This window comes from Pelecanus crispus, chromosome 6 (genome assembly GCF_030463565.1).
Source record: "Pelecanus crispus isolate bPelCri1 chromosome 6, bPelCri1.pri, whole genome shotgun sequence".
In the NCBI taxonomy this organism is placed as follows: Eukaryota; Metazoa; Chordata; class Aves; order Pelecaniformes; family Pelecanidae; genus Pelecanus; species Pelecanus crispus.
Window position 1 is genome coordinate 73,137,530 of NC_134648.1, and position 18,560 is coordinate 73,156,089.

The following is an 18,560-nucleotide window of genomic DNA, read 5'->3' on the forward strand; positions in this document are numbered from 1 at the left end:
TTCATCAAAGTGAAGCTGAGTCAAGACATGGACTTCTTCTGTATTTCATCTAAGAGGATGCACCTTCATCTAAGGGCGAGAGATGCGAGGAGTGGTCCCCTGACTCAATGTTGGAGGCTCTTGGCTGGCAGTCACCCTTGCTGGTGGTCTAAGGAAGTGCTTTAATAAGCAGACCCCGGGAAGCATTCATGTGTGAAATGTTCTGTTCGTCAAAATGTAGGGAACAGGTGCTTTGGCCTAGAAATTTGAAGCAAGCTAATTTCCTTCTTTTTATTTGCTATTCATGAGTAGAAGGCATAACGTCTCAGCAATCTCATCCCTTTTCAAATACTACTGTGATTTAAAATAACCTTTAAAAACAAAAATGAAATCTCGTTAGAAAATGCCATCCTAATTTGGAGCAACAGTTTCATAATTTGTTTCTGTGATATTAAATTAAATGTTTTGTAGAGTAGAACAAAGGTAACATTTACTTAAAATCCATGCACTGTTACAAGATATTATTGCTTGAATTATTCCAAATTTTGGAACAGGTTTTGTTTCTAATTAATCAAGAGACTCTCAAACTTTATTCTTGTTACGTAAATCAAAATGTAAGCATCTAAAGAATAATTTTTAAGTGCAAACTGCTTTTCAGTGTGGATGTTTGAAACATGCTAATCTATTCAGATTGTTAATGATGGGCTTTTTAATTGTTAATGATGGGATTATTAAAGTAATCCCATGTGCCTCTGCCACACCTCCGTTTTTAAAACCTATCAAAATCCCACATTTTTTAAGAACTGCTGTGCTGATGGTCTACCTCACACTGTACACTGTGATGATTACAGTTCTGTTTGGCTTTGGGGAAAGGACATGGGAGCAAAATGCATGTGATGCTTCCCCCAAAACAACTGTCCTTGGTTTCAATACCTATGAAAGGGGACTCAGAAGGGGAGCGTCATTACATTCCCTTTGACATCTGTGGTCGTGCTAAGATTTGAGCACCCCCTTCTGCATTTCACTGAATAGTGGCCTCAAATAAATCTGGTGAATGGATATTTGGATAGTTACTCACACAAGACTTTGCAAAAATAGGGTTAAATTTGTGGATGAGTAATTAATTAAGCAGTACTTAAAGCATTGTTTATACTTGGTAGTGTAGGTTAATGGTTGGACTGGGTGATCTTAAAGGTCTTTTCCAACCTAAACGATTCTATGATTCTATGATTTTGTTTTAAGGAAGAAGCAGGGCTGGTGAGGTTCTGAAGTTATTTTGGTCAAGGCTGAGTTGCGCAGGGGAAGATGCTGTTGCTGTGTGCGTGCAGATCGGATTGGTACAGGTACAGTTAGGCAAGGAGTTCCTACTCTCTGGGGTAACAGCACCAGCGCCTGCACCGTAACTGTGGGAGCCAAACCTGGATGAACCTTTGAGACGCAGGGGCTAGGCATAGCGAAGAGACTTCCCCTTGGCTGCCAGCCCTCCGGGTAGTGCAACTTCTCCCTAAAGCTGACAGAGCATTGCTTACCACGTTGTCTAGAGGTTGATCGTTTTTACCTAGTACGTAGTAAAAATAGCTATTGCTTTTCTTGGTTTGTTTCCTTTTTTTTTTTTCCTTCTTCGATGTAATTGTACCTTCAGAGAAAGCTCGTAACAAACAATAGTAAAACCTTGCAAACAGGAATCTACTTGTTCCTGATGGTATAAAGCCCAAATCAATTAATTAGATGTACTCACATTCCAAGGACTATTGTTATTTCTTCCCTATTTAAGATGAGCGAATTCTGTTGTGGGGATCTAATTTTCTTTGAGCTGATGCGCTGGGAGTAATTACATGATATCTGTATTTTAATCAAGAGAAGTGTGTTCTAAAGTCGGTGATGAATTTACCTGCTTGAAGTTAAATGCATGTAACTGAAAGAAGGGCATATGCATTAAATTACTGTATTAAATTGTTGCTTTAAAGGAAGACAGATGCATGCACATGATCTCTGTTCTAGTGGATCCTACCATTAGGATGCAAATCAGTCTGTTTATTTCCAAAGCTTTGTAAACTATTTTGTCTAAGCGACATTTAAATTAAGATCAGACATAAGAAACAAGTACTAAAGCAGTACAGATGAAACCTAAGTATTAGTGGAAACAACGGAAACACAACTGACGTTGTCATATATGATATCCTATATATTGTTATATCTAAAAGCCTGAGCTGTAAATGAACATCCAGTTGTGCTCAGTGCTGTAGAGATGAAAACAAAATCAAAACCCGAATTCTGCTGCGGAAGTCCTGTAGCTTTGTAGCTTTTAGAGCTGTACTGACTCTATTTTGCTGTTGACTTGTATAGAAGGCGATGCACACGCTTCCCATCGCAGAACTCTTGTAGGGTCAACTGAAGCCTGACTTTATCTCAGTTTTGGGGTTTTATTTTCTGTCTTTCCAGATTTGGACGATCCGATAGTAACAGTCCACCAGAGCATCGGGGAAGCAAAAGAGCAGTTTTACTATGAGAGAACGGTGTTTCTCAGGTGCGTTGCCAACTCCAATCCGCCTGTTCGGTACAGCTGGCGACGCGGCCAAGAGGTGTTGCTGCAAGGGTCTGATAAAGGAGTGGAGATCTATGAGCCCTTCTTTACCCAGGTAGGAATCAAAGTACGGTATTTTTTTCCTTCCTTGGGCTACTTGCACCACATTCTTTATAACGGGATCTGCCTGCATATTCCTGCTGGGTATGTGGTGTGGGTTATTGGCCATGCCCTCCAGATAACTACACCCCGGCACAAATGCACCCGTAACGTTGTTATAAGGCTTCCTAATATAAACTATGTCTTTTAATTTTTTTTTTGTAAATTTATGAAAAAAGGAAGTATGTGAAGATGCATAGTGAATGCTATCTGCAGGAGCCTCTTTGAAGTCATTTTGCTTGGGCGCTGCAAGCCCAAACCTCTGATTTGACTGCTGTTTCCTAATCTTTTTCAATACAATGCAACGTGATTCCGCGCAGAAGTTACAGCCTAAAAAGCTTTTCAAGAAGGCTAAACTCTATGGCAACTCCCTGTGTTGGTTTTTTTTTTTTTTTTTTATTTTATTCTGCCTTTCACTTCTTTAAATATAAGTTGTTGTTCCAGAATTACACACTTAAAAAATGAGGTGGCAAAAATGGAAAGAAGTGCTTTTTTAAGTCTTCCCACTCTCACTCACAGCCACAAAGGCAGACTGGGCCATCAAAAGAGTCTGTCAGATTAGATCAGATTAACTTATTGTTAGCACATTTGCACAGTCTCAGAATAAAAAGGTGGCATATCCTATTGTCTATGGATAAAAGCGTGTGACCGTGTTTGCCAAAAGAAAAAAAAAGAAAAAATGAGAAAAAATAGTTTTGGAAAGTCTCAAGCAATAACGAATAAAGACAGAGGTGAAAACTGCCTGGTAATTTGGTCTTCATGGCAGAAAGCAACCTGCAACTTTCATAAATAATTTTCAGCTAATGATTTGAGAGCACCTTCATTTTTTCTTTTTATTGTACTTGACAGCTTTATATTGCTGCAGTGGCTTGGTATTTTACTGAGAAACGTGTAGCCTGGAACCTTGCAGAGATGAGAATTAGATTACATAGTCAGGTTATTGGTTTCCTAAATGTGATGAGATTATTTTTAATTTAACATGTACGGACACAGTTTAGCAAATCTGTGGCTTGTTTACTTGGACTCAAGTGTGTAAACTGGAGTTTTTTTAATGTTTTAATTAAAAAGTAAGAGACTCCCTTGACATGGTACTTTTTATATTTCAATATGGAAATGCTGATGATTACCTTCCCTATCGTCTAATAAGAACGTATCTAACAAAATGTGTCACATGAAATTAGATTCAATTTCTTTTTTTTTATTTTTTTTTAAATATTTCTGGGTTACTAGGAGCATTCTTCCTAGAACCTCTGTCTGGGCTGAATTAATGAATAAATCAGATTGTCATGTTGATAGTTGAAAGCTTATCTATAACCTTTTTATATTTGCTGGAGGTCGGGTTGCATTAGTGTATCTTGTTGGTGTGCCTACAAGATCTGATATATGTTTATAAGAGGAAAAGATGTAATTAAAGGTTCAAGAGTCATAAATGTCTACTGCACATCTCTACGTAATTGGTTCAGCTTATGATATGGTAACTAGCAGTAAGACCTGATGTGAAGGAGGATAGAGGGGATTTGACTTCAGAGCCTCAAGAGATATGAATTTGAGGTGGCGTTTTTTGGCGATTGCTTTGGAGGTGGATTGTCAATCTTAAAATCAAATGAAATGTAAAGGGAAACAAGTAGTAACGCAATTAAATTTTCTAAGGTATTGTACCCAAAAAAGGCTAGTTTTTCTTCCTGGTGGTTTTCTTGTTTAATTAAACTGTAGAAGGCACCTGGAAAACTGGGCATATACAAATGAATTCTTGAACTTTGAACATATTCTTTCTGATGAGTCAGGTAATGTCAGCTACTTATTTTAGCTGCCATGGGGAAAAAAAAAATTGAACAAATATGCACACTCTCATCTGTGGGAGTATTTGAAATACTGAACTTTTCAAAACCAAAATCTTGATGCAGAATTTTTTCCTAAGAGTCTGCATCATCCTCATTGCACATTGTAATTGCACAGCCTGAGTACAAGATTAAATTTGCTGTATTTACAATAATTATGCAATTAGACATAATTAGACTAATTATCCAAACCAATGAAGAAAATATATACATTTTTATAAATCTCTGCAATCTGGGGACACGATCCAGATACCATTGTGAGTTCAGCCCACAAGTTCAACTTGGAGTCCAGAGCTAAGGACTGAATTGATGGGATGTTGCTGCTCTGCGGTTCCAGAACTCAGCGACTTTGGTAGCTGTGTTCCTACTATCCCGGATCGGGCCCTTCTCTAGCCCAGGTACACCTCTTCTCAGAGTAGGATTTTATCTTTAGGAGCAGCCTTTCGAAGGCTTGGTCTTGCAAACACTACATCAGCGTGTGTTTAATTTTAATCACATAATTTCTGTGGGACTGATTACACCTACAGAGCGCTTCAGTTCCAATACTACAAACATCTGCCAAGCTTGATTTCAATGACTGTTTCTCTTCTTGTCCGGCTAGCTGTATCATCCTTTTTTTTTTTTTTTTTTTTTAATCCCCCTTTTAATCCCCCTTTTCTTCTTTTTTCTAGTTCTTTACATGCATTTTCACAAACTACAATTTTTTTGCTTATATAGGCCTGGGCAGTTGGTGCACATGACATTGTTAAAACCAAATTAACTAGGTTACTCAAGCTGTGGCAATATTAAAAGTTGTTCAGCTTTAAGATAAGGAACATAAGTTTTGGGCCCCTCAATACAAGAAAGACATTGAGGTGCTGGAGCGTGTTCAGAGACGGGCAACAAGGCTGGTGAAGGGTCTGGAGAACAAGTCTTATGAGGAGCGGCTGAGGGAACTGGGGTTGTTTAGCCTGGAGAAGAGGAGGCTGAGGGGAGACCTCATCGCTCTCTACAACTACCTGACAGGAGGTAGTAGTGAGGTGGGTGTTGGTCTCTTCTCCCAAGTAGCTAGCGATAGGACGAGAGGAAATGGGCTCAAGCTGTGCCAGGTGAGGTTTAGGCTGGAAATTAGGAAAAATTTCTTTACGGAAAGGGTGGTCAAGCATTGGAAGAGGCTGCCCAGAGAGGTGGTGGAGTCCCCATCCCTGGAAGTGTTCAAAAAACGGGTAGATGTGGCACTTCGGGATATGGTTCAGTCTGGTCTACCCTTGATTGGTTTAGGTGGGCTTGGTAGTGTAGGTTAATGGTTGGGCTGGATGATCTTAAAGGGCTTTTCCAACCTAGACGATTCTATGATTCTATGATTCTAACATTTTCCAAAGTTTGCTCTTTTGGTGCTTTGTGAGCCTGCTCGGAGTGTCTGCCTCCCTGGGCTGGGACTCTGCCTTAGCCCTGCCCAAGCATGACACATTTTTAACTTATCACTATAAACGCCGGCAAAGACTTGCAAGCAGGCAGCTGGAGGAGGAGACTGAAAGCCCGAGGAAGTTTGTAATTTTAGTGCTCGAGTGAATAACGCGCAGGCATTGATACATACGGATTTATCCCATGTTTCTGCAGCCCTTCTCGCTCTCGCGTCCTCGCGCCTGACACCCTGATGTGTTTTGCTGTGCTCTCTGTGCTTTCTTCCTCCCTGCTCCGTCCCGCGACATCTCTGCGTGCGCAGGATTTTGTATCCAACACTCCTTCTGGCTTTTTGTTACCCTTGTTGCTAACGCTACTGTAAAGTTTTACATACGTATTTCAGCAGCTTGCTTTTTCTCCTGAGTTTCTGGTTCTGCCGTGCCCATTGCACACAGTACTGCAGTGGAAATCTCGTATTTTCCAGTTTTCTCTTGATTGTGTCTGAAGGAACTCCTTCATTACTTATCCCGTTCAGGTCCCTGCTCCATCATTTACACTGCTGGCTAAAAATAAAATCCATCAGCAGCTCATTTTCAAAGGAAAACAGCAGGATTTCTGTAGCTTGTGATTTTTTTTTTCATCACGTAGATTGTACCTTAAGATATATTATCCTGAATAATGCTGCAACTTGAAAGACTCTGTCAAAGCAATTTCCCCCTCGCTGCTCTCTTTTCTTTTGCCTTTAGTATATAAGTGGGGCTACACTTTTAGGTTATGCCGGCTGGCATTCTTTCAGGTAATTAAATAAAATATGTTTTCTGGACCACTTCAACATCTGCTTCTAATTAGCCACCTCTGCATCTTCCTCTTGCCTCCTGAAAGCCCGTCTCGGTGCCTCCTGCATCCCTGCTTGTTCCGCTGCCTCAGCCCCTTCCTAACGCTCTCTCTCGCACGTGCAGGGAGAAACAAAGATCCTGAAGCTGAAGAACCTCCGACCTCAGGATTACGCGAATTACAGCTGCATCGCCTCGGTGAGGAATGTCTGCAGCATCCCTGACAAGATGGTGTCCTTCCGACTCTCGAATAAAACAGGTGGGCGTCCAACAGCGACCTTCTCTGGGCATCGGATGTACCCCTGGCTTTTTGTGTTGCGGCGCTGTTCTCCTGCTTAAAACCTACGTGGCTGTATGCAGTCGCGCAGCGGTAGGAGCTATTCAGGAGCATGGTGTAGAAGCCATTTTCAGGTGTTTTCTTTTTTTTTTTCCTCACCAAAGTTAGGGTTTGAAGAAGAGTTTTGATTTATCGCTCTCAATATATGTCACTCTCTGGATTTCATACTGGGATTTGCATTTTCCCCCAGTGTCAGGGGTTTCAGTGTTATGGATAAGCTCCAAAGAAGATACTGCAGCAAGGTAAGGGGAAAGGGCATCTCAGTCAAGGCTGGGCATAGAGTAAAAACAATCCTTCACAAGTCCTCCAAGCACTCCCAAATACTTCTCTCAATGCTTTGCTGAAAGCTAATTATTTTTCGTCAACAAAATATTTTAGGAAAAAAATCAACCTTTTTATATTCTTACACTGAATTAAATGATTGACTTTATATGATTAATTTGATACAATCTTACATCGATTTAAACATTGATTTCTTACATTGATTTAAACAAAAGTGTTTTCTTTCAGATTTAGTTGGTTCAAAGGAAAATATTCAAGCATTTTGTTGAAATGCTTTGCAGACGGATAAGTGGGCATTTATCTATAGTCTCTCCAAGCTGGCTCCATGTTGTGGCATTTGATTCTATTCTAGTTTGACTTGCATCAAAAAATAATCCAGCCACCAAGCCAGGAAACATGAAATCAATTATTACTCTCCCCCTAATTGGTTTAGTGGCGGACTTGGTAATGTTAGGTTAATGGTTGGACTTGATGATCTTAAAGGTCTTTTCCAACCTAAATGATTCCATGATTTCTTGTGCATTGGTCTTTTCCTTGGACTTGCTGCTGGCTGAGAAAATAGTCAGTTGTATATCTCCCTCTCTTCGAGCCTCATGGCAGTGTCTGGTCTCAAGAAATGCAATTGGGAATGCTCATTTCCAGGAGGATGGTAATTATAGATTTTAACACTCCTAAAGGCTCTGTGTCCAGGATCCACAGAGGATGTGTCTGAAATGGCTGATAAACCTGGTGCCAAAGAGAAAAATCCTGAGCTTCGATTTCTAAGTAATTAGAAATTTCAAAGAAGTGTTTTCTGGAGGACTGTTCTTCAGCAAATGTTGTAACATTTGAAGACTTCAGGTCTTAATAGCATATGCCTCAGGACACTGAAAACAGGTAGCAAATGAACAAAACAGTTGAGGCATTAACATGCTGAGTGCATCCAAGATGAACTATGAATTTTACTTGCACTCACACATTTTACATTATTTCTGTCCATGTGGCTTTATTCCAAGGAGTTGCCTTCAGCTTTTTCTGAATTTCTGATTTGACAGCAGGGACTTCCAGACTGTGGTATGCACCATTACTGCACACAACCCACTGCAAAGCAGATTCACAGCTCAGCTTTAAAGCTGCCACTGGCAGCAAGGGAATGACAGTCAGCTCCGAAGGTACCTGGCAAAATGATTTGGAAGCCCTTAATTTAGTCCCTCACTAATTTTGCCAGGGAAAAAAATGATATCTTAATGTGAGGTTTGTCCCTCATCAGTTTCTCTGATTTCATACCAGAAGAGGCATGAAAGCCTGGCTGCCATGGAGAGCTGTACCTGGTAGTGGGGAGCAACTTTCCTCTCAACACCAGTAATAACTCATCCACCTTCACCCATGAGGACAGAGGATGAGAAGTGTTACTGCTCCCCTTTGTCAGAGCAATAATTTTGCTGTCGGAGCCGGAACAGTCTCTGTCCGTGTTGGACCTCATCTGCAACAGAAGTGTCTTCACGTTGCAGTACTGGGGGACCACCAAATAGCGTAACTGTTCTGAACTGAGGACAGGTGATCATGATCTAATTTTGCAAAAAGAATTCATTATTCCCACCTTGCCAATGCCATGTCTATTTTGGGAGAAGGGTGTCTTGCTACACTAACAAGAACTGCTCTTCTGGAGTAATTTCCAAAGTAAACAAGGCTGAAAAATTATAAAGAGTCACACTTTCTCGTTAAGAACTTGGTGGCAACCATCAGCAAGGGCGAGATTAAATACGTACAGTAATTACTGCAACATATCATTAAAGATGATGACTGATGTGTTAATGATTCTGGGACAAAACTTTTCTCATTTGGTATGACTTCATTTGATATAGCTCTTTGGTAGAACTTCACCTGGTGTAACTTCATAGAAGTTATATAAATTTTAAATCCAGTGTAATCCAGGATAAATCCAAAGTAATGAAAATCAGAACCTGAATTTGATACTCTGTTTTGGTATAGCGCAGTTCTAGCCTGTTCATCTGTTTTTAATTTAAAGCTGGAGGCCTGTAATGGCGATGTCTATCTAATGGAAACAAAGGACAGACAAACAGAAGTGTCTGTAAGGTGGCAAACATGCACGATATTTATTGTCATTAATGTGGCTACAGGTGAATTTAAATTCAGCTGCAAATTACGTGATCTCACTGTAAAATTGCTGCCAGTTTGGCTATTCTGCATTTATCAGGACTGTAAGCGTTACCGGTGTGAGAGGTTTTTGTGTAACTTGGCTGTTGCTGGTGAGGGAGATGGCTGCAGAGAACAGCTGAGGCTTCCAGCAGCTGCGGGCTTCCAGCTCATTCCAGTCGTGATTTGGCTCACTGGGTTCAGGCTTTTATTGCATGACGCACGGACCGTTGCATGGTTTGTCAGGCTCCCCTCGGTTGATCGACTTGTGAGCCAAGCCGGGGAGGTTTTCCCCTGCCATGGATGTGCACTCCAGCTTGGGTTGCTCGGGGCCACCAGCTGTCCAGGCAGCCAGATGGGGTTTGTGAGGGTTTGTGGACCACCTGCGTGCGGTGGCTTGCCGCTCGCCTCGACGGACTGAGGCGGTGCGCGCACGGCGGCTGGGAAGCCACTGTGCTGCAGGGAGCACCTTGGCTCCCCGCCGGCCCTGATTGATTGCCACCGCACGCTGATGCGCAGCGGGACTTCTGCACGCTGTAACGAGCGTTTGTCACATGCGATGATCGTTGGCAGATTGTGCTTGAGGAAGTGTGCTCAGCAGATGTGGGGGAAAAAAAAAAACAACCCAGCGTAACTATTGTATGCCTGGAAATCCTTACTGCTCTTACAGTATCCTGCTACTACCCTGCCTACTTTCTGCATCCAGGGCCACCGAGGTTCTCACAGATGACAGTCAAGTCACCTGTTGCACCTTCTGCTTGATAATCTTCCCATATTGTTAGAGAGTATGGTGACAGAGGCGCACAAACACTTGTTTTTTCCTCTTTCCTTCTCTGAAACGCCCTCAAATCTCCTCGCCTTCCCTCACCAAGAGCTATAGGCGACTCGGGCACAAACGTAGACGCTTGTTTCAAGGAAACCACTGCAGATCCAGGTGCTCTGCTGCTACTATTTATGCCGGAGGGTCTTTCCTGCCTCTATACTCCTGCGCACACACCTGAGTTGAGAGCCTAATTTGAGGAACACCGGGCATGTGTTCGGATGAGTAGTTCAGGTTTCTGTTCAGTTTGTCCCTGTGACCTTTTTGTTTTCTGTCCTCGCTCCGTCTTGCTGATTATTTGATTGCGTGTCGTGGCATCACCAGAGTAGCAATCCATTACTGTGATATAACCCATCCAAAGGAAACTTTCTGTGTACTCCTTGCATAATTAGAGAGGTAATTAAGCTGATGCCACCAGATGAACAGGCATTCATCAGTACACTTTGGGCACGATGCAGGTTTAAAGTGTTACACATAGGTATAATTAGGTACACTCACACCCCCTTTGTTCAACAGCTGAGTGTTAATTACATCTGTTCTGTGTGAGTCTGAAGCCTGAGACACGCCATCGCATGGCTGCAAGTACTGCAGGAGTGCGGGTGCATTGGCATAATTTTTCAGGCACACGGATATTTTGTTCCATGGCAGACCAATTTAAAATGCAAAACCCAAAGTGGGTGTTGTAATGAGAGAAGCTGAGGACATCTCAGAAGCATGTGACCATGCATATGCTGAAGCCCAAGATGACAATTAGCAGTAATATTGTACAGCAGCAGATAGAGGCACTTGTTGAGCCCAGACCCACTTTGTATCTAAAGACAGCTATTACTCTGCAAATTTATTATCTAAATAGATGAGAAATTTGAAGGGAAGCAGAAACGCTGTGAAGTGATTCACCTGCTGGCAGATTGCTGGTGAGTGGCAGGAACAGAAATAGAAGTCAAGATGTGAGGAAGAACAGCAAAGGGACTAATTTTGCAACTCTTGTTTGTTTTTAGTAGACTGAGTCCCTTTAAAATCAGCACGTAGAAGTTAATTTGGGTAAGTTAATGCAAGCAGGAGTTGTAAAAGCAAATGCAGCTGCTTTGCAACAAAATCAAGGGGTTATTCTGACAAGGAGGAGGAACCCTGACAATTTTCTCGGTGCATGTGCTTCAATCCATGCTGTCGGAAGAGCAGCAGCTGCGAGGGTGGGTATCACACTGAGTCATGACCTCCATATTTTCTGTCTATGTTACCCGTTTTTGTTGCTTCACTATGTCCATCTGTACCCAAGAAGAAATCAGATTGATCTGATTCTGGCTCCTACTCCACCCGTTGGGCTTTTCTTGGGGTTGCTGCTGTCCCGTCTCTTCCCCAAGGCCTCAGAGGGTTCTTGCATGGCACTCACACATCTCTCTTCCCCATTCATGTTTTTCACCCTCTTAGAGCTGTTAGTGTATTTGTATTCCTGAAATCAGTGAAATATTTCCTTCAAACAGTCCTCATGGTTTGAAACTGCAAGAGGTGCCAAAGACAGAGCTGGCAGCAAAGGCTTCTGGTGGGGGGAACACAGTGCTACACGTTGTGTCTTCTCATAGGAACTGCTCCCCAGCACCTTTCTCATCTCCCGTTCCCACTTACGAGTGTTTGGGAATCACCACCTTGATTCCTCTGTTACAGCTTCTCATCCTCTTGCCTTGTCTTTAGTAAGACCTTTGATATGACTTCCCACAGTTTCCTTATAGCCAGATTTGTGAGATGTGAATGATTAGTGGAAAATTGGCAGGTCCTTTGGTCTTGAAGGGTGGCATGATGTCCAGCTGGTGGTCATTTGCTCACGTCATCCCTTGGGGATGAGAACCAGGAACAGTACTGTACAACTCAATTATTAATGACCAAAATGATCAGACGCAGTGCACTTTTGACAAGTTTTCAGATACCGGATTGGGAGTAGTGGTCAATACAGCAGTCTCAACAGGCTGGAGAAAAGGGCAGACAGGAGCCTCATGAAATGAGCTGGGGGAAATGCCACGTTCTTCTCCTGGAGAGGATCAACCACCCCACGTACCAGTACATGGTGGGGCCAACTGGCTGGAAAGCAGCTTTGCAGAAAGGGAGCTGGGTTGCCCTGCGGACAAGTTGAAGATGAGCCAGCAATGTGCCCGTGCCAAAAATGCCAACAGCAAGCTGGGCTGTAGTAGCAGGACTGCGGCCAGCAGGTCCAGGGCAGTGATCCTTTGCCTCTGTTCAGCGCTTGTGAGACTGCATCAGACTGTTCTGTCCAGTTTGGGGCTCCCTAGAGCAAGCAAGACTTGGATGGACTGGAGCAAGACCAGTGGAGGTCTGGAGATGGTCTGGAGCTAGAGCAGGTGGCATGTGGGAGGAGGTTGAAGGAGCTGGGTTTGCTCACCTTGGGGAAGATGCTCAAACTTTGACTGGATGAGGCCTGAACAACCTGATCCTAGTTGGTATAGCTTCAAGCAGGGCTCTGACCAGAGGCCTCTGGAGATCCCTTCTGATGGAGGTCATCCTACCGTTCTGTGATTAAAGCAAGCACATTAAAAGGCAAAAGTTGTGGAAGCTGTTTGAATTCAGTGTACTGAGTATCTCCTCTCCCCAGCATATCGTTGTCTATGTAAGAATTGATGAAAGTCCTGAAGACCTATCGCCCTGCCCTAGCCTGGACCGTACATTGGTCAGGAGGTGCTTCTTTTTGAAGATACTTAGCAGGAACAAGTGCAGTCTCCTTTAGAAACACAGGGGTTATGTTATTCCAAGTATAATTCTGCTCTGTGTCAGACATGAATTATTGACAGGAGATATTAAAATCTGTTGCCAGGTTGCACGTGACTTGCTACTTAATCTTTAGAGCTGGGAAAGGTAACTTTAGATACAGCTAACTCTGAATCCCACATCTGAATGCCCAGATCTAATAACAACAGGAATGGATCCTTTTAAGGGTGTTCATTGTTTCAAAGTGTCAGAGAAAAGACATGATATTTACCCATAAAACCGCTGAAATTCTGGGCTGCCTATAATATTTCTTCTAACATGATTGAGTAAAAGCAAATAAAACTTTTATCTTGATCTACAGAGCATTTTTGGTGGCACAGATTAATTTGAAAATGCATATTAGTTTCTATATTAGCAGCCAGTTCAGGCTGCTTAGTGCAGGTGATCATTAATACATAATATTGAGGCTGATTTTTGGCAACCTCCAACATAGAAATAATCCACCTCAGTAACTTCTACCAAGAAAGATGAGTATTTCAATACATGATTTTTTCAGCTGCATGACATAGTTCATTCAAATCACAGCTGAAGCTGGCATTCTGTCTGGGGCATGTGGTGGGAAACAAATTGAAAAAGGCTTAATTCACTTTTAATCCCTCCATTAAGCAGTAGTCTGTCACGATAAACTTGCTTTGTTTCCCTTCATTCAGACAATACAGTGTTAAGAGAATTACCTCATTTTGAAAAAATATTTCTCTTAGTGTCCCCTGGCATTCTCAGAGACTGCAAAAGCGAGATGTGATCCTGCACTAAAGAGGCTTGAAATCCTCGTATTAGAAATACAGTCAGCTGTATACTCGGAGCTGAATACTGCAGGTGGATGGTTTTAATGCTTTAGCAAAAAAAGAAATAATAGAAAATAAAGCTGGGAAGGACCCCAGGAGGCTGTCTAGTCCCATTCTTCATGGCAGAACGCACTGGATCTGAACCCTGTCCTACCCGTGTGCATTCAACCTGGCTGCCAGCAGCAGAGGTGCCGCGCTAAAGGCAGGCGGTCTGGCCCATCGCTCTGGTCCTGTCCACCATGGCATGAAGATGAGATTATCCTCTTCCCCTTCACAGCAACGTTTTGTATATTTGAAGATGGCAATCTTGTCCCATCTCTTCTGTTGGATAACGAACCTAGCTCCTTAATTTTTGCCTGTGAGTCACATCATTTCTACCTCATGCTGTTTGTGTTGATCTCATAGAATCAGAATCATAGAATCGTTTAGGTTGGAAACGACCATTAAGATCATCCAGTCCAACCAGTAACCTACACTACCAAGCCCACACTAAACCAATCAAGGGTAGACTAGACTAAACCATGTCCCCAAGTGCCACCTCTGCCCGTTTTTTTGAACACTTCCAGGGATGAGGACTCCCCCACCTCTCTGGGCAGCCTGTTCCAATGCTTGACCACCCTTTCCGTAAAGAAATTTTTCCTAATTTCCAACCTAAACCTCCCCTGGCACAGCTTGAGCCCATTTCCTCTCATCCTATCGCTAACTCCATGGGAGAAGAGCCCAACACCCCCCTCCCTGCCCCCTCCTGTCAGGCAGTTGTAGAGAGCGATGAGGTCTCCCCTCAGCCTCCTCTTCTCCAGGCTGAACACCCCCAGCTCCCTCAGCCGCTCCCCACCAGCCCTGTGCTCCAGACCCTTCCCCAGCTCCGCTGCCCTTCTCTGGACACGCTCCAGCACCCCAATGTCCTTCTTGTGCTGAGGGGCCCAAAACTGGACACAGCATTCCAGGTGCGGCCCCACCAGCGCCGAGTACAGGGGCACAATCACCTCCCTGCTCCTGCTGGCCACACTGTTCCTGACACAAGCCAGGATGCTGTTGGCCTTCTTGGCCACCTGGGCACACTGCTGGCTCATGTTCAGCCGCTGTCGACCAGCACCCCCAGCTCCTTTTTGGCCAGGCAGCTTTCCAGCCACTCTTCCCCAAGCCTGCAGCGCTGCATGGGGTTGTTGTGCGCCAAGTGCAGGACCCGGCACTTGGCCTTGTTGAGCCTCACACAGTTGGCCTCGGCCCATGGGTCCAGCCTGTCCAGGTCCCTCTGCAGGGCCATCCCACCCTCCAGCAGATCGACACTCCCTCCTAGCTTGGTGTCATCTGCAAACTTACTGAGGGTGCACTCAATCCCCTCATCCAGATCATCGATAAAGATATTAAACATAGAATAGAATAGAATAGAATAGAATAGAATAGAATAGAATAGAATAGAATAGAATAGAATAGAATAGAATAGAATAGAATAGAATGCTTTGGGTTAGAAGGGCCCTTTAGAGCCCACCCAGCCCAACCCCTGCAGTGACAGGGACATCTCCAACCAGAGCAGGGTGCTCAGAGCCCCGTCCAACCTGGACTGGGATGTTCCCAGGGATGGGGCATCGACCGCCTCTCTGGGCAACCTGTGCCAGTGCCTCACCTCCCTCAGCGTAAAAAATGTCTTTCTTATCTCCTCTGTCCACGTCCTTGGAGAAGTTCAGCGCTTCAGGGCATGGTAGAGTACTCCAGTGCACCCAACCCCATAACCAGGGGGTTCAATTCAGGGCTTGTCCCATGCATTTCCCAACAAAATTCTTTTTTATGCATCCCTGTATGATAACCCCCTTTCAGTGAGCACATATTGCTAATGTTTGCTTTGTGGCCGGATTGCCATCCACCACAACCCTGAGGGTCCTTTCTCTGCAGCTCCTCATTAGCCAGTTGTTCCTCATCCGCTAATTGTGTGGGCGTTTTTTGCTTTTGCAAGACAGGATTTGTCTCACATAAATAGCAGTCTGAAACCCTAGGTGTCTGTAGTACACGGTTGCTCGGGGAGCACCGTACTCAGTGTAGAGAGGGAGAGAGATGGCTCCAAAGAGCAGTTCATCCCATCTATTTTTGGAGAGCAGGAATTGTGCTTTAGGGGTGCTTATATCTCATTGAGATACATGACCTCAGATTGCACGCCTGACTTTTGGGTGGTTGAAATTAGCCGAGATGAATTTAAGCCTACGTGTACAATGCTGCATCTAAATATAGTGATGAAGGGGACGGTTTCGTGATTGGGTTAAGCTGATTTAACACCGCTCTGCTGCTAAAGGGAGGATCCTGCTTTCCCTTCATACCCTCTTGATAAAATGTCCACAGAATGAATAGTTCATACAGTGTGGGAGCTGTGAGCTATTGTAGTCGTCTCCAGAGCGTAACCACCGAGGAAGTGCTCTGAATAGCAAACGTATCCGCCTCCCTTCCTCCCTGTTGGAGCTATCAATGCCACATCTGTGCGTGAACGGCCGCGCGAGCAAAGCGCGAGTCATCAAAGTGCTGCTGCTGCTGGGTGAAAAGCAGCCAGGCAACTCGGGAATAAAGAGATGAGTCATCAAGGCTGCATCCCCATTGGGTAAAAACCAGAGGATTTCAGAAAAAGTTGGAGGAGGGAAAAAAAAGGCTATCGAGAATAGAGGGAGAGCGCAGGGAGTGGGGCGCGGTTACCTGGGCTGGCACTGTAGGCCGGTGTGTTCACATATATGTGAACATGTAAAGACTGAGTCCAGCTGAAAAAGGACCTTGTTAAATATAATCTCATCCTTTGCTTTATTCCTTTCTACTAACTTCCCACTCTGCTTCCCCTGCAACCTCAGAATTTTCCTTTCTTGGTAATATACCTGGACAAAATAATCTTGCACCTTACTCAACTTTTAAGCCTTTTTTCTTTTTTTTTCTTTTTTTTTGTGGCAGGCACAGGGGAAACTGAAAAAAACTGGAAAACATTACTTCTTTTTTATCTGTGACCAGGTAGCATATTCATATTGGGTGGTGACTGCTGGTACATGGGGGGGCACGTGCGCCCCAGTCTGAGGTTAAGGCACGCAGAATAATGGGTGTCTTCAGCAATCGTGGGGGGAAGCTGCCCTGGGTGGGGGGAGCCACCCCTTCGCACCAGAACAGGTCCAGGTGCTTTTGTGAAAATGAGAACCCTAAACCACTTGCAATACTGAAAACTGAAATATTACTTTGGTAATTCCATGTATTAAGTCAAAAAAAGGACATGTGCCTGAAAGAACTGGGATTTGAGTCCTTTATATATTTTTTTTTTATTTTCTTTATTTGAGTCCTTTATTTTCTCCACCCCTGCAAGTGCTGGAATTTCAAAGGCAATGATGCAATGGGAAAAAGAGCAAGTAACACAAAAATAAGGTTGATATGTATGGTGAGTGCATCTGTTCTATGTGTCTAAACACAAAGGTGTTTAGAATGGGAAGTTGTTACAGCCGGAGTATTTTGCTGCTCTTCTGCGCTGAGATTGCATGCAGCACCTGAGCGAGACACCGCTGCGGTCCAAAGCTCTACGTGGCTGGTCACTACTTGACAGTGACTATAAAAACACATTTCTACAGCGAGGGTGACTGAGCACTGGCACAGGATTCTGGACTCCACAGGATTGTGGAGTCTCCACCCTCAGAGATACTCAGAAGACATCTGGGCACGGTCCTGGGCAACCTGCAGCAGGGGACCCTGCTTGAGCAGGAGGTTGGACCAGATGACCTCCAGAGGTGCCTCCAACCTCAACCATCCTGTGATTCTGTGATGACTTCTGGTCCTAAGCCTGCAAAGAGATCAAGTTTAAGCGTCTCTGCATATTTTTTCTCCCTTGGCTTTGTTGGAAAACCCATTGCCAAGACAAAGGTGAACCTGCTCCGGGAAGCCTTGCCCCTTCCCAGCAGAGTCCGCAGCCAAGTTTGCATGTCCTGGGAGAGCAGAGGAACTGCCGGCGCACGTAGGTGCATGTTTGCTTGGCAGTTTGGCCCACTGGAGTGTCTTAGCCTAGCTGTTTCAATACATGCTGGCACTTTCTGCCTAGAAGAGTTGTCTCTTTTGCGACAGCAATCAGATTACAGCTCTGTCAGTAGCAGCAGGGAGGATAAAGCAGAGAGGATGGCCATATAAAAGTGATTTTCATCAGGGTTTGGCTTTTGGGTTTTTTTTTGTTGTGGTTCTGGGGTTTTTTTAATTTTTCTTTTTTAAGGACTATTGATGAAAAGAAAGGACCTACCATATTACAGCATACTGTGGCAGTGTGGTCAATAAAAAGTTTATTTTTACCCTGTAATTTAAAATCTGGACTTCAGCTAGGAATTATAATCTATTCTTTTTTGAGCTTTACTGAGTAAATAAGTACAGAAATGATGCTCCCAGCCCAGTGGGGACCTCAAACATTCTCTCTTTTTGCTCTGATGGGAAAGGGACTATTCATAATGTGTATAGTTAGGAGTATATGCATTGTATTCCTGCAAGAAGTCATGGCTGTAAATTAAATGGATGCATACACACATGTACATGTATATATGAAATTATACTTCAGTTACGTTCTATTACTTCAGTTCTGCATATGAAACGATTCACACAACTGGAGGAAATAATGTCTTTTCATTTTTATTCATCATAGATGAGTTGTCAAGGACATGACTTTCTGCCACTACTTTGATATTGCTAGTAAAGTATTAGTTTTCCTTTGCATTTCC

The 18,560-nt window shown here is 43.6% G+C and overlaps 1 protein-coding gene across 1 annotated transcript in view; it reads left to right on the forward strand.

The window, feature by feature from the left end:
* Positions 1 to 18,560, forward strand: part of MDGA2 (MAM domain containing glycosylphosphatidylinositol anchor 2) — a 423,597-nt gene that overhangs the window by 226,974 nt on the left and 178,063 nt on the right. The window contains exons 5-6 of the mRNA XM_075713071.1: positions 2,422 to 2,618; positions 6,843 to 6,975. Of these exons, the coding sequence (XP_075569186.1) occupies positions 2,422 to 2,618; positions 6,843 to 6,975 (330 nt within the window). The remainder of the gene's footprint in view (positions 1 to 2,421; positions 2,619 to 6,842; positions 6,976 to 18,560) is intronic.